Source organism: Bufo gargarizans, chromosome 2 (assembly GCF_014858855.1).
Source record: "Bufo gargarizans isolate SCDJY-AF-19 chromosome 2, ASM1485885v1, whole genome shotgun sequence".
Lineage (NCBI taxonomy): Eukaryota > Metazoa > Chordata > Amphibia > Anura > Bufonidae > Bufo > Bufo gargarizans.
In genome coordinates, this window is record NC_058081.1 from 18,044,980 (window position 1) to 18,060,604 (window position 15,625).

General features: G+C 44.9%; 1 protein-coding gene across 1 annotated transcript in view; it reads left to right on the forward strand.

Annotated features, from left to right (window-relative positions):
• Positions 1 to 8,414, forward strand: part of KCNAB3 (potassium voltage-gated channel subfamily A regulatory beta subunit 3) — a 68,663-nt gene extending 60,249 nt beyond the window's left edge. The window contains exon 15 of the mRNA XM_044282733.1: positions 7,919 to 8,414. Within this exon, the coding sequence (XP_044138668.1) occupies positions 7,919 to 8,008 (90 nt within the window). The 3' untranslated portion in view covers positions 8,009 to 8,414. The remainder of the gene's footprint in view (positions 1 to 7,918) is intronic.
• The last annotated feature ends 7,211 nt before the right edge of the window (positions 8,415 to 15,625 follow it).

Below are 15,625 nucleotides of genomic sequence, written 5' to 3' on the forward strand. Positions count from 1 at the left end.
CATTCCGTTGACTCGTACCTGGGCCGAAGGGGAGGTATAGAGCGCCACAATCCTACCTATCATCTTAGATCCCAATCCTATATGCTCTAATGTTCTAGAGAGAAACTGCCAATTCACCCTATCGAATGCCTTCTCAGCGTCGACTGAGAGAAGACACAACGGTGTCGTGGATTGTCTCGCCTTGTAAATAATACCAATCGATTTCAGAGTATTATCTAGCGCCTCCCTGCCGGGGATGAATCCGACTTGTTCCCTGTGAACGCAGCTGGGTATACAGTATATGGATGCAATCTCAGGGCCAGCAGCTTCGCATACATTTTCTGATCTACATTAAGTAGGGATATCGGTCGATAACTTGCGCATAGGTCCTTTCCTGGCTTAGGGATCACTGTGATATGGGCACTAAAGGTTTGGCGGGGAAAGGGGTTGGATCTGGAAATATGATTCAATGCCCGTAATAGAACACGTGACAGGACTTCACCCAGTAACTTATAAAAACGAGGGGTCAGGCAATCAGGTCCTGGGCTTTTCCCCGTTTTGAGATCTTTAATAACGTATAAAAGTTTGGGAGCCGCAAAATCATCTTCCAGGTCTGAGGCTGCAGAGTCCGAGATGCGTGCTGGGCCGAATTTCTGCAAGTATTGCTGCATTTCAGTTAAGCCTGAGTCTGATTCACAGCCTCTCCCGGTATTAAAATTATAGAGCTTCTCATAGTAGGCCCTAAATTCAGAGGTGATATCTGACGGGGCACGAACCCGGCCTCCGGTGTGTGAGTTTATAGAAGACACTATGGGTGAGGGGCAATTGGGGATGTAAGGCCCTTGCTCACCATTTTCCACATTTATTGCCGTATTCGAAGAAGCCGTATTTGATCCGGTCTCGCACACAAAGCGATTTTTGATTGAAAATCCGAAGGATTTGTTAACGGGTCGAAGATAAACCAGCTTTAAGCTGATATGAAGGGGAAGTTTTGTTTAGTGTCTCTCCACTATCCATCTGGCGGATTTGAATGAAGTCCGCAATAGCGGAGCGGATGTCCGATAAACAGACCAGATCGTTAAGCAAATTATCATTTAGCCTCCAGGTAAACGAGCGGCGTCCCAGTGGTGACGGGCTCAGGAGGCCACATACTGGGGCGTGATCAAACCACAGGAAGCCATCCATAGAGCATCGGGGCCCAGAATCCAAGAGCTGGTGTGAGATAAACAGATAATCTAGCCTGCCATAGCTGTTATGAGCTTGAGAATGGAAGCTGTAGTCCCTAACCCCGGATGCAGCACCCTCCATAGATCAACCAGGCGGAGCGATGCCAGGTTGGCCTTAAACCTGTTGTGGGACACTAGGGAGATCGAGGACTTACCGGTAGAGGAGTCCAGGGAAGGGTCCAACACCATGTTGAAGTCGCCTCGGAGTATGATAGGGGAACCATCTGCGAAGCTTGAGAGACGTCTGAGCACTATCGTACCCAAGGAAACCTGCCCCTGATTGGGAAAATAGACGTTAGCAACCGTGTATACTGAGAGATCCACGGACAGCTTTAGGAAAACATATCGCCCTTTGTGATCAATATCAGAGGAAAGTACCACTGGCCGAAAGCTTTTATGAAAAGCAATGGATGCCTTTTTTGTAGGGTGAGGACTATGATACCAAGTGTTGTAGTAGCCATGTGTACATTTGGGTATCGATTGGGCCCTAAAATGGGTTTCCTCGAACATAACTAACATGCGCTTGCGGTGGAAGCGGTATAGGATCTGACTTCTTTTCTCTGGCTTATTGAGGCCTCTAGCATTGTAAGAACAGAAGGAGAGGTGGGACATTGTGAAGTACAACAGTATGCCCAGATAACTAGGCGCGATAAGAGGTAATTCTGAGCTAAGAGGGGGGTCAGAAAGGAGAGAAACACTAGGGTGACGCGAGGGAAGGTGAGGGCACGTAGACAAGCTCCTATGGGAGCGAGCCAAATGAGGCTCAGTTAAACTAAGTGGAGACAAAAGCCACAGTCGACACTAGGTGTCGCAAACCCTATGTGGGAGGTGAAGAGGCCAAGGGTCAGCGAGCGGCCTTACTTGTCTTCGGTCATAAAATAGAAGCATATTTTAAAAGTGAACAGAGCAGAATACAGAAAAGAGCGGTAATAAAATGAAGCGATAGAATGTACGAACATGGGACATCATGTCCCGCATAGGATCGGTGACCTCAGTCCGCAGGTTTTTGGAGTCGTCTACAGTCGTGGTCAAAAGTTTTGAGAATTACATAAATATTGGAAATTGGAAAAGTAGCTGCTTAAGTTTTTATAATAGCAATTTGCATATACTTGAGAATGTTATGAAGAGTGATCAGATGAATTGCGTAGTCCTTCTTTGCCATGAAAATTAACTTAATCCCAAAAAAAAACTTCCACTGCATTTCATTGCTGTCATTAAAGGATCTGCTGAGATCATTTCAGTAATCGTCTTGTTAACTCAGATGAGAATGTTGATGAGCACAAGGCTTGAGATCATTATGTCAGGCTGATTGGGTTAAAATGACAGACTTGACCTGTTAAAAGGAGGGTGATGCTTGAAATCATTGTTCTTCCATTGTTAACCATGGTGACCTGCAAAGAAACGCGTGCAGCCATCATTGCATTGCATAAAAATGGCTTCACAGGCAAGGATATTGTGTCTACTAAGATTGCACCTCAATCAACAATTTATAGGATCATCAAGAACTTCAAGGAAAGAGGTTCAATTCTTGTTAAGAAGGCTTCAGGGCGTCCAAGAAAGTCCAGCAAGCGCCAGGATCGTCTCCTAAAGAGGATTCAGCTGCGAGATCGGAGTGCCACCAGTGCAGAGCTTGCTCAGGAATGGCAGCAGGCAGGTGTGAGCGCATCTGCACGCACAGTGAGGCGAAGACTTTTGGAAGATGGCCTGGTGTCAAGAAGGGCAGCAAAGAAGCCACTTCTCTCAAAAAAAAAACATCAGGGACAGATTGATCTTCTGCAGAAAATATGGTGAATGGACTGCTGAGGACTGGGGCAAAGTCATATTTTCCGATGAAGCCTCTTTCCGATTGTTTGGGGCATCAGGAAAAAGGCTTGTCCGGAGAAGAAAAGGTGAGCGCTACCATCAGTCCTGTGTCATGCCAACAGTAAAGCATCCTGAGACCATTCATGTGTGGGGTTGCTTCTCATCCAAGGGAGTGGGCTCACTCACAATTTTGCCCAAAAACACGGCCATGAATAAAGAATGGTACCAAAACACCCTCCAACAACAGTTTGGTGAAGAACAATGCATTTTCCAGAACGATGGAGCACCGTGCCATAAGGCAAAAGTGATAACTAAGTGGCTTGGGGACCAAAACGTTGACATTTTGGGTCCATGTCCTGGAAACTCCCCAGATCTTAATCCCATTGAGAACTTGTGGTCAATCCTCAAGAGGCGGGTGGACAAACAAAAACCCACTAATTCTGACAAACTCCAAGAAGTGATTATGAAAGAATGGGTTGCTATCAGTCAGGAATTGGCCCAGAAGTTGATTGAGAGCATGCCGAATTGCAGAGGTCCTGAAAAAGAAGGGCCAACACTGCAAATACTGACTCTTTGCATAAATGTCATGTAATTGTCGATAAAAGCCTTTGAAACGTATGAAGTGCGTGTAATTATATTTCACTACCTCACAGAAACAACTGAAACAAAGATCTAAAAGCAGTTTAGCTGCAAACTTTGTGAAAACTAATATTTGTGTCGTTCTCAAAACTTTTGGCCACAACTGTAGATGACCTCTGTGGCTTCGGGTTCGCTATCTGCCAAGTTTCTCGTCTCTGGGCGGGAGGCACAGTTGGCTCGTGGGGCCAGTCAGGTAAGTCCATCATTGGGAGATGAAAGGTGGACAGGAGCTTCAGGAGGTCCGCCGGAGATCTGAAAACCGCTGACTTCCCCTCCTTTTGACAATCAGTTGGAACGGGAAACCCCATCTGTAGTTGATAGCGTTATCTCGCAAGGTGCTCAGGAGAGGTTTTGTGGCCTTCCGCAGCATCAGGGTGCGCCGGGCGAGGTCCGGCAAAATGATACAGTCAAAAGACATGGTGGCTGCCCTGGCGGCTCTGAGAATAGCCTCTTTCTCTTTGTAAAAGTGGATCCGACATATAATGTCCCGTGGTCGGGCAGGGTCAGAGGGTTTCAGGCCTAGTGCTCTGTGTATCCGGTCTATTTATATCACTAGGTTATGCCATCAAAGTCAGATAGGTACGTGAGTGCTGTCTCTTCACTGCTATGGGAGCTACAAAAAAAGCCAAGCAAGCATGTTTGGCTGCTCTTGGAAGTCCCCTAGTGGTGAATGGAGCGCGCACAGCACATACAGTATCTCAAAAAAGTCCCCCCCTTAGATTTTTGGAAATATTTTCATGGGACAACACTGAAAATATGACACTTTGATACAATGATGTAAAGTTGTCAGTGTACAGCTTGTATAATAGTGTAAATTTGGTGTGCCCGCAAAATAACTCAACACACATCCATTAATAAGAGGAAATTATATCACCAGTAGGTGATAAAAGACACAAGTGCTGGTGCACAATAACAATCAGCTAGTCCTTGGAGTTTGCACTGTTATCTAGTGCCAGTCTGAGTCACCAGGTAGTGTGCTGCTAGGATGGTAAAAATGGTTAGTCAATGGTTAGTGCTGCTATAGTCCCTACCCTCAGTACCTTGTTCGTTCTTTACTCCAAAGTGATCCCGCTGTTGATGCTCCACTGTGTTGCTTCTTCTGGGTTCTTTTTATACAGATGTTAATGTCCTTTTGAGATTGCGGCGCTCTTCTTGCTCTCCTGTCAAACGGCAGCGCGGCCCCGGCCGGAAGCACGCGCGGCGTGAGGGAGCTTGATCCGGTACCCGGGAAACCTGCCTGCGGTGACGTCACCTGGTGCGAGTATAGTGGCCTCCGTAGGACAAAAGACCATAACCTACGCGTTTCAGAGCCAAAGCGGGCTCCTTCGTGAACCCTGACGAAGGAGCCCGCTTTGGCTCTGAAACGCGTAGGTTACGGTCTTTTGTCCTACGGAGGCCAATATACTCGCACCAGGTGACGTCACCGCAGGCAGGTTTCCCCAATATACTCGCACCAGTACAAGCTCCCTCACGCCGCGCGTGCTTCCGGCCGGGGCCGCGCTGCCGTTTGACAGGAGAGCAAGAAGAGCGCCGCAATCTCAAAAGGACATTAACATCTGTATAAAAAGAACCCAGAAGAAGCAACACAGTGGAGCATCGACAGCGGGATCACTTTGGAGTAAAGAACGAACAAGGTACTGAGGGTAGGGACTATAGCAGCACTAACCATTGACTAACCATTTTTACCATCCTAGCAGCACACTACCTGGTGACTCAGACTGGCACTAGATAACAGTGCAAACTCCAAGGACTAGCTGATTGTTATTGTGCACCAGCGCTACTGGTGATATAATTTCCTCTTATATATCAAATTAGGGAGAACAGTAGCTCCCTTTTAGACACCCAGCAGCAGGTTCTCCTTATACAGGCAGACTGACACGTAGCAATCCAATAGGAGCGCAGGGGGATCCTCTTTTTATCTTTAACACATCCATTAATGTCTAAACCGCTGGCAACAAAAGTGAGTACACCCCTAAGTGAAAAAGGCCAAATTGTGCCCAAAGTGTCAATATTTTTTGTGGCCACCATTATTTTCCAGCACTGCCTTAACTCTCTTGGGCATGGAGTTCACTAGAGTTTAACAGGTTGTCACTGGAATCCTCTTCCAAGACGACATCACAGAGCTAGTGGATATTAGAGACCTTGTGCTCCTCCATCTTCTGTTTGAGGATGCCGCAGAGATGCTTAATATGGTTTAGGTCTAGAGACATTCTGGGCCACTCCAGAAACTTTACCCTCAGTTTTTTTTAGTAAGGCAGTGGTCGTCTTGGAGGTGTGTTTGGGGTAGTTCTCATGTTAGAATATCGCCCTGCGGCCCAGTTTCTGAAGGGAGGGGATCATGCTCTGCTTCATTATGGCATAGTACATATTGGCATTCATGGTTCCCTCAATGAACTGTAGCTTCCCACAGCCAGCAGCACTCATGCAGCCCCAGACACACTTGTCTTTGTACTCCTCTCCAGGTTGCCGCCATGCACACTGGACACCATCTGAACCAAATAAGTTTATCTTGGTCTCATCAGACAAGAGGACATGGTTCCAGTAACCCATGTCCTGCTTGTCTTCAGCAAACTGCTTGTGGGCTTTCTTGTGCATCATCTTTAGAAGAGTCTTCCTTCCGGGACGACAGCCATGCAGACCAATTTGATGTACTGTGCAGCGTATGGTCTGAGCACTGACCGGCTGACCCCACACCCCTGTAACCTGTGCGGTAATACTGGCAGCACTCATATAACCTCTGGATATGATGCTGAGCAAGTGCACTCAACTTATTTGGTCGACCATGGCGAGGCCTGTTCGTAATGAAACCTGTCCTGTTAAACCACCAGTACTGCAGCTCAGTTTCAGGGTGTTGGCAGTTTTCTTATAGCCTCGGCCATCATTATGTAGAGCAACAATTCTTTTATTCAGATCCTCAGAGAGTTCTTTGCCATGAGGAGCCATGTTGAACTTCCAGTGACCAGTGTAAGAGCGATAACACCAAATTTAACACACCTGCTCCCCATTTACACCTGAGACCTTGTAACACTAATGAGTTACAATACACCGGGGAGGGAAAATGGCTAATTAGGCACAATTTGGCCATTTTCACTTAGGGGTGTACTCACTTTTAAAATATAATCAGAACCGCTGCTCTCATTCAGACAAGACAGGTTCAGACGATCGAAAGTACGTGAAAAGTTTTTTTAGAACGTAGTCAATCACTAGTTCAATAAATACAGTGTCCACCAGAGTCTTTGCTCTAATTTCCTGTATTCAACCAGAAAAAGAGCACAACATAGAGAAGCTCCGCAGGTTTCATCAAATACCCAGCACTTTATTGTACTTACAAAATATTGTAAAAACACGAGCATATAATAATAAAAGCTGGATTCCAATTAAGTGCTCTTAGTTGGCGTGAGGAGACTTGTGGGCCATACATGTTCCTCTGAAATTCTGGAAAGAGAGGGATGCAAATAAGCTCTGCCTCTGATACCACCAGATGTGAGGCAGCTATCCTATAAGTCAATGCTCGACCCTTTAAATGGGCCTTGAGTCATAACTCGGATATTAAATAAGCCAGCACCTCAAATGCAAACAGCTGTTTCAGGGTGATTGCCCTTCATCAGTGGCTCTCTCTCACCAAGGAGAGATAGTACCCCACAAATCCTGACTTAGCCTCTCACCCAGTTAAGCCAGTACTCTTTGCTCTGCACTGATGAGGGGCAATCACCCAAAACGGCTGTCTGCAGATGAGGTGCTGGCTTATTTAATATCAGAGTCATGTCTCAAGGCCTATTTAAAGGGTTGAACACTGACTTATAGAATAGCTTCCTTACATCTGATGGCATTAGAGGCAGAGCTTGTTTAGAGCTCATTTGCATCAGTTTTTTCCATTTATTTTTGGAACTCTAATGGGGGTGATTGGAGTGTGGCCATGCTTGCTCGGTCTTCTCTACTTACTTTGGAAGGCACGGTTTGGAGATTGGTGCGGGTGCCACTTCCTAGTGATCTACCATCAATATCTGAGATGAGACAACCCCTTAATAATACGATCTACTAGAGTACAGCTGTACCACTCACTACGGACTAAGAGTTCAATATGCATGCAGATCACTTCTGCGTTGTCTAGACTCCAGCCTTTTTTCCTACCAGATACCAAAGCTAAATTAGATCGATATCAGCCAAACGTGTGACAAGTTTCATTCAGGATCCAGGAGGAACTCAAAGTGCAAGTTCTTCATATGACTCATTGACTTCTTTTGCTTTATTTCCCACTTCTCCATTTCCAGGTTCTCTCACAGATAACGCCTCAGATCATAATGGAGATAGACCAGATTCTTGGCAACAAACCCAACATAAAGAAAGATTCCCGAGCGTGAGGACCTCCCCTCCGTATTTTGGAAGAATCCTCTAAATGTCCTCAACGACTGAGGTCATAGGACATATGAAATTACGCTCGCCTGGTGCATGGTCCCCCACTCTGGCAGTGCTGAGAGAGCGGGAGGAGTACATTTAGCCAGCAATAATGGAAGGAAAAACAGCTGCCTGCTTAGTACTATGGGGTCAATATAAGCATTACTTCATGTCACCCTGCAAGGGGAGGGGCAGAGATAACACAACTAAACTGGTACTAGCATGAAAAAGATTTAAAGAAGGGCTGATTCATGGCGCTCATATTCCTTATTCCTGATTTTCTCTCTAAAAGGACTCATAGCTCCCTTCTGTCTGTATCACCCTGCAGGGGGAGGGGGCAGACTTATAGCGCATCACCCTGCAGGAGGAGGAGCAGACTCATAGCTCCTTCTATATGTATCACCCTGCAGGAGGAGGAGCAGACTCATAGCTCCTTCTATATGTATCACCCTGCAGGAGGAGGAGCAGAGTCATAGCTCCTTCTATATGTATCACCCTGCAGGAGGAGGGGCAGACTCATAGCTCCCTTCTAGTATGTATCACCCTGCAGGAGGAGGGGCAGACTCATAGCTCCTTCTATTATGTATCACCCTGCAGGAGGAGGAGGCAGACTCATAGCTCCTTCTATATGTATCACCCTGCAGGAGGAGGGGCAGACTCATAGCTCCTTCTATATGTATCACCCTGCAGGAGGAGGGGCAGACTCATAGCTCCTTCTGTATATGTATCACCCTGCAGGAGGAGGGGCAGACTCATAGCTCCTTCTATATGTATCACCCTGCAGGAGGAGGGGCAGACTCATAGCTCCTTTATATGTATCACCCTGCAGGAGGAGGGGCAGACTCATAGCTCCCTTCTATATGTATCACCCTGCAGGAGGAGGGCAGACTCATAGCTCCTTCTATATGTATCACCCTGCAGGAGGAGGGGCAGACTCATAGCTCCTTCTATATGTATCACCCTGCAGGAGGAGGGGCAGACTCATAGCTCCTTCTATATGTATCACCCTGCAGGGAGGAGGCAGACTCATAGCTCCTTCTATATGTATCACCCTGCAGGGGGAGGAGCAGACTCATAGCTCCTTCTATATGTATCACCCTGCAGGAGGAGGAGCAGACTCATAGCTCCCTTCTGTCTGTATCAACCTGCAGGAGGAGGAGCAAACTCATAGCTCCTTCTATATGTATCACCCTGCAGGAGGAGGAGCAGACTTATAGCTCCTTCTATATGTATCACCCTGCAGCAGGAGGGGCAGACTCATAGCTCCTTCTATATGTATCACCCTGCAGGGGGAGGAGCAGACTCATAGCTCCTTCTATATGTATCACCCTGCAGGAGGAGGAGCAGACTCATAGCTCCCTTCTGTCTGTATCAACCTGCAGGAGGAGGAGCAAACTCATAGCTCTCTTCTGGCTAGTTGCGCAGGGAGAGGAGAAGTCTCATTGCGTATACATTTCCGACAAGTTAAAATATGCAATGCAACTGTCCGTCTGGACTCCTCATTAAACAGAGTGGGCAGAAGGAAGACCTCCTTTCCTTTTACATGAAGAGCACAATTCATGTTCTGGCTGTGAGTCATTACCACAGTAGTGATGATCATACATGACTGTGTCTTGGTTGTAACATTATTCCTGTTCTTCCTGTGCCATTCAGCTGTGTCCGGAGCATGCCACCACATCAGACATCGCAACACATGACAATCAGCTCCATCCATTAATAAAAGACCCCTGTACATCCAGACAACGCAACTGACGCTAATAAACATTGACCTCTTGTAAAGCCTGATACAGTTGGTTGTAATGCAGCTGGACTACGGATCCACTGACCCGGATGTTGATTTGGTTCTGTAGATTCGCAGTCGGGTTGGGGTTGGCAGCTGCAGGTCAGACCATCTCCATGTTAACACTAGTAGGATGCTGCTCTTATAGACTCTCATTTGCATGCTATAGCCACTGTAGGCATTGGGCATGAGACGCAAGCAGAAAGCAGAGGAGATAAAACCAAACCGAGGTGACAAATCTATAACTTATTGTGACAGGTGCACAACAAAATCCTCCGATGAGTGGTCGGAAATTAAATATCCGTTTGTAAACCTTTGTATTCAAGTATATACGGCTTTTGTGGGGTGCAGAAAAACTGTTTACCCCCTATTGCCTCCGGGTTATAAGAGGTGGCCGCACAGGAGCAACTCGCGCATGAACTGTTCTGCAAAAGATATTTAAAAAAATGTAGCACAGATGTAATACTCTACTTGAAACACAAGATGGCAGTTCAAGAAATAATTATATAACGGAACAGGTATGAAGCTGTAATCTATTACATGAAACACAAGATGGCAGCAGAGATAACCAAATGAATTATACCAGGGGATCCTGCACAAAGATGAAATGTGCTACATGAGTCAGATAATTTAAAGGGGTTGTCCATTTGCACAACTCCCATTCAAACAACTCTGTCCCTCAAAGATGAGCTTAGTACATCAGGACCCATGAAGACTTCTGCCAATTGGCTGTTGCCTACAGTCTATGATCAAAAATGCATCAGGTCTATCAACTTAAGCGGTGCTCTTCAGAGGGGCCCCCATTGGTATATAAGGGGAGGCTCAAGGGGAGAATCACTTTTTTTCATCCAAAGAATAGCAATAGAAAATCCACTTGAGGAGAATTCCTCTTTAATAATTTTTTTTATGAACAGTGAGGTTCCTATTAGTGGGATCCCTCTTTTCTGGTAAATGGTGGAGACCTCAGATTACAATAGGATTCCAGTTGGCAATCCCGAGGCTTAGTTCTAGCCCAAAAAGGGAATTTTTCCCTTACTCAAGCAGCGTTGACCACAGATGTTATGATATTCTGCTCTATTATCTTTAAATAAGTTTCCCAGTCTCCTAAAAAGGATGACCTACCCTCAGGATAGGTCATAACAGCTGAACGTTGAGAGTCCGACACCCCGCACCTCCACCGATCAGCTATTGCCTGCAGCCTGAAAGCACAGCTCCATTCAAAGTGTAGAGGTCCTACTGGGTTACTGCAGCTAAGCTCCCATGGAAGTGAATTGTAGCTGAGCTACAATAACCCGGCATGGCCACTACACGTTGAGCGGCACTGTGCTTCCTATTCCATTCAAAGTGCTAGTCCTAGTGCCGGAGGCTGCAGGGAAGAACGGATCGGTGGGGGCACGGCGTGCCGGACACTCACCCATCAGATATTAATGATCGATCCTGAAGATGTCATCAGTATCAGGAGCCTGGAGAACCCCTTTAATGAGTATCCATAAAGATAATCATGTTGTCTGTGATTCTGTAATGGTTGAAGCCATTTGACTTTCTACCTTTAATTTATTAGTTTATGTTTAAACAGTACGCTGGACAAAATTTGTTCCGTCTTCCAAGTAAATCATTCAGTCTATAGCCAACAGCAGGGAGTTATTTTCAAACTCATCGAGTACAACAATACTGAATGGTCGGTCATAACTCTCACATCAGCCATGTGAGAGGCCATAGACTAGGGAGGGGATGAGTATTTTTTTTTATTATTAGTTCTGTATTGTGTCTTTTTCGTTAAACTTTTATAGATGTACATAGACTTGGCGCAGGAAGCAATAACCAATTTTTGTGCCCGGTGATAACATCTTCCAAATCTGCAGGGATGAGAAGTTTTAAGCTGACAGACATAAGCTAGGAGATGACTACTGATTGGTGTGACTCGAAGGCAGAGAAGTCATTGCTCAAGCTTGCTTAATAATATTAAATTGAGAATCCAAAAAACACTTTCGAGAGTCCTTGTCTGTGATTGGTGTGTATCTCTAGTATCTGCTGTAAAAACGTTTGTAAGACTGAAAAATACACTCTGGACTATTATCCTGCAATGTTGATCCAGAGGAAGCCAAAACACCCCATGAAGACAATTTTCCTCATTGTAGGTAAAAATTCCTTCCCAGCTCTTAATCCAGGAATCAGAATAAATGCTTGGATCAACAACCCTTCTCATGAATTCTAGTAACTATACCCTGGAATATTATAACACTCCAGAAATACATCCAGGCCCCTCTTGAACTCTTTTAGTGAATTCAACATCACCACCTCCTCAGGAATAGAGTTCCATAGTCTCACTGCTCTTACAGTAAAGAATCATATGTAGTACAGGAACCTTCTTTTTTATAGTCGTAGACGATGTCCCCTTGTTAATGTACCAACCAAACTATATGATCTTGAAATTGATACTAAAAAGTTTCTTTACTTAAAGGGGTTGCCCACTTTTGATGACGCCTACCAATCAGTAAGAACAAGGGAACAGCGTTACATGATGCTCATTGAATAGGCTGTCGAGTAATACATGAACGTCAGATGTCTTTCTAAAACTGCTCTTTTGAGTGTTTCAGCTCTTGCAAATGATCTGGGTACAGAAAACAACTCTGGTGGGAAATTCCTAACCTGAAAACCCCACAACTTACCATAAAGAAGGGCAGGGACACTCAGTAACGCTCCCTAACCTCTTCAGCAATGGTGGTCTCTCATATCTTAAAATGTCAGAGATGCTTAAAGCATGGTGTTATATATAAATGAAAAAAAAAATACATCAATTGATCTTTGGAAGAATACTTCTCTAGAGATTCCAGTTATGGAAATCTGTAATTGATGCCTAAGAAGTATATGCCAAAAGATAACATTGTAAGAGATCTATTAACTGGAACCTGTATTAATCACCAGAACAATAAGCTATGTTGGTCAGTAATAAACCTCAACTATTTCCATGTTGGCCCTTTCAGAAGAAGTGAGTGCTTCTTCAGAAACGTCATCGGTTTCCTTGACATTTCACTGATGACCTCAACGGTGGCACTGAAGAAACATTCTGTTACAGTTTCTACAAAAATATAGAATTCAAGGCCAAAATTTCAATTTAGTACTGCTCAGTCTAGTTCTTTTATCACGGCCTTATGATAACCACAAAGGCATGTTCCACAAGAAGAGGTTCAGTTACATGTTGCTCCTTAGCAGAAAAAGTCACGCAAAATTTCTCAGTTGTCTGGTGTTAGGAGGCAAACCCGCAGTCTCTGGACTCATGAGAAGAACTGTGACGGACATACAGTACAGACCAAAAGTTTGGACACACCTTCTCATTCAAAGAGTTTTCTTTATTTTCATGACTATGAAAATTGTAGATTCACACTGAAGGCATCAAAACTATGAATTAACACATGTGGAATTATATACATAACAAAAAAGTGTGAAACAACTGAAAATATGTCATATTCTAGGTTCTTCAAAGTAGCCACCTTTTGCTTTGATTGCTGCTTTGCACACTCTTGGCATTCTCTTGATGAGCTTCAAGAGGTAGTCACCTGAAATGGTTTTCACTTCACAGGTGTGCCCTGTCAGGTTTAATAAGTGGGATTTCTTGCCTTATAAATGGGGTTGGGACCATCAGTTGCGTTGTGGAGAAGTCAGGTGGATACACAGCTGATAGCCCTACTGAATAGACTGTTAGAATTTGTATTATGGCAAGAAAAAAGCAGCTAAGTAAAGAAAAACGAGTGGCCATCATTACTTTAAGAAATTAAGGTCAGTCAGCCCGAAAAATTGGGAAAACTTTAAAAAGGGTCCCCAAGTGCAGTCACAAAAACCATCAAGCGCTACAAGAGTCACCTCTTCTCCGGAGGATAAGTTCATCCGAGTCCCCAGCCTCAGAAATCGCAGGTTAATAGCAGCTCAGATTAGAGACCAGGTCAATGCCACACAGAGTTCTAGCAACAGACACGTCTCTAGAACAACTGTTAAGAGGAGACTGTGTTAATCAGGCCTTCATGGTAGAATATCTGCTAGGAAACCACTGCTAAGGACAGGCAACAAGCAGAAGAGACTTGTTTGGGCTTAAAGAACACAAGGAATGGACATTAGACCAGTGGAAATCTGTGCTTTGGTCTGATGAGTCGAAATTTGAGATCTTTGGTTCTAACCACCGTGTCTTTGTGCGACGCAGAAAAGGTGAACGGATGGACTCTACATGCCTGGTTCCCACCGTGAAGCATGGAGGAGGAGGTGTGATGGTGTGGGGGTGCTTTGCTGGTGACACTGTTGGGGATTTATTCAAAATTGAAGGCATACTGAACCAGCATGGCTACCACAGCATCTTGCAGCGGCATGCTATTCCATCCGGTTTGCGTTTAGTTGGACCATCATTTATTTTTCAACAGGACGATGACCCCAAACACACCTCCAGGCTGTGTAAGGGCTATTTGACCATGAAGGAAAGTGATGGGGTGCTGCGCCAGATGACCTGGCCTCCACAGTCACCGGACCTGAACCCAATCGAGATGGTTTGGGGTGAGCTGGACCGCAGAGTAAAGGCAAAAGGGCCAACAAGTGCTAAGCATCTCTGGGAACTCCTACAAGACTGTTGGAAGACCATTTCAGGTGACTACCTCTTGAAGCTAATCAAGAGAATGCCAAGAGTGTGCAAAGCAGTAATCAAAGCAAAAGGTGGTTACATTGAAGAACCTAGAATATTACATATTTTCAGTTGTTTCACACTTTTTTGTTATGTATATAATTCCACATGTGTTAATTCATAGTTTTGATGCCTTCAGTGTGAATCTACAATTTTCATAGTCATGAAAATAAAGAAAACTCTTTGAATGAGAAGGTGTGTCCAAACTTTTGGTCTGTACTGTAGTTCGGTGTATTTCTCCATGTAGCACAAGTAGTATGATAGCTGTCCTTCTGTGTGGTTTATTCTACCTACAGACACAGTGCTGGGAGCAGAGACATCTCTACACCCACCAATCTGACTGCTCCGATCATAAACATTCATAATTCAGTTATTTGACACATATAGGACTGCTCGTTAGTGAGGGGACGCATATTTGGTACAATGTTTGGTCACTACTAGATAATAAAAAAAAAAATAGTCTATCTCCTTTCATATAAAACACATTAAACTCAAAGGCACGCTCTTCATTCATTGCTGAGAGTTCTAAAAATGTTTGTAATTCACACACACACAAAAGTGGCCACTCCCTCTTCACCACTATGGGACTGTCAAAAATTGCTGAGAAAGTGCTTACCTATTTTCGAAACTCCCATAGCAGTGAATGGAGGGTGGCTGCACATGCATGGCTACTCTCCCTTCACTTCGGGGGTCCTATCCTATAGATAAGAGTGGGTTCCCAGACATATTGATATGCCATGAATGTTCCAAATGGGAATACCCCTTCAAAATGACCATACACTGTAGCTAACGGGTGTTTGTCTGAGCTTGCATTTGTTCTCAATTGGAAGCACACTGCTGCCAGAGTCCTCTAGCGGAGGCATATGTCCCATGAGCACAAAGGGTTGGGCATGTTAAAATTTAAGGAGAAGAGTTGGCACAACCATACACATCAGAATCTCAGTTGCTCCCGCCAAAAACATTGCGTTTGGCCAACATTCCTCTAATGTGTATGGCGACCTTTGGACCAGAGATGATTCTGAGAAAAACAGGCAAACGTTTAGACCTCAGCCAATGAAGTCATTCAATCTGGGTCAGTAATGGGAAGGAGAGCAAACCACCAAAGAGACACAAGTTTCTGTTGACTACTTACCTTGTGTC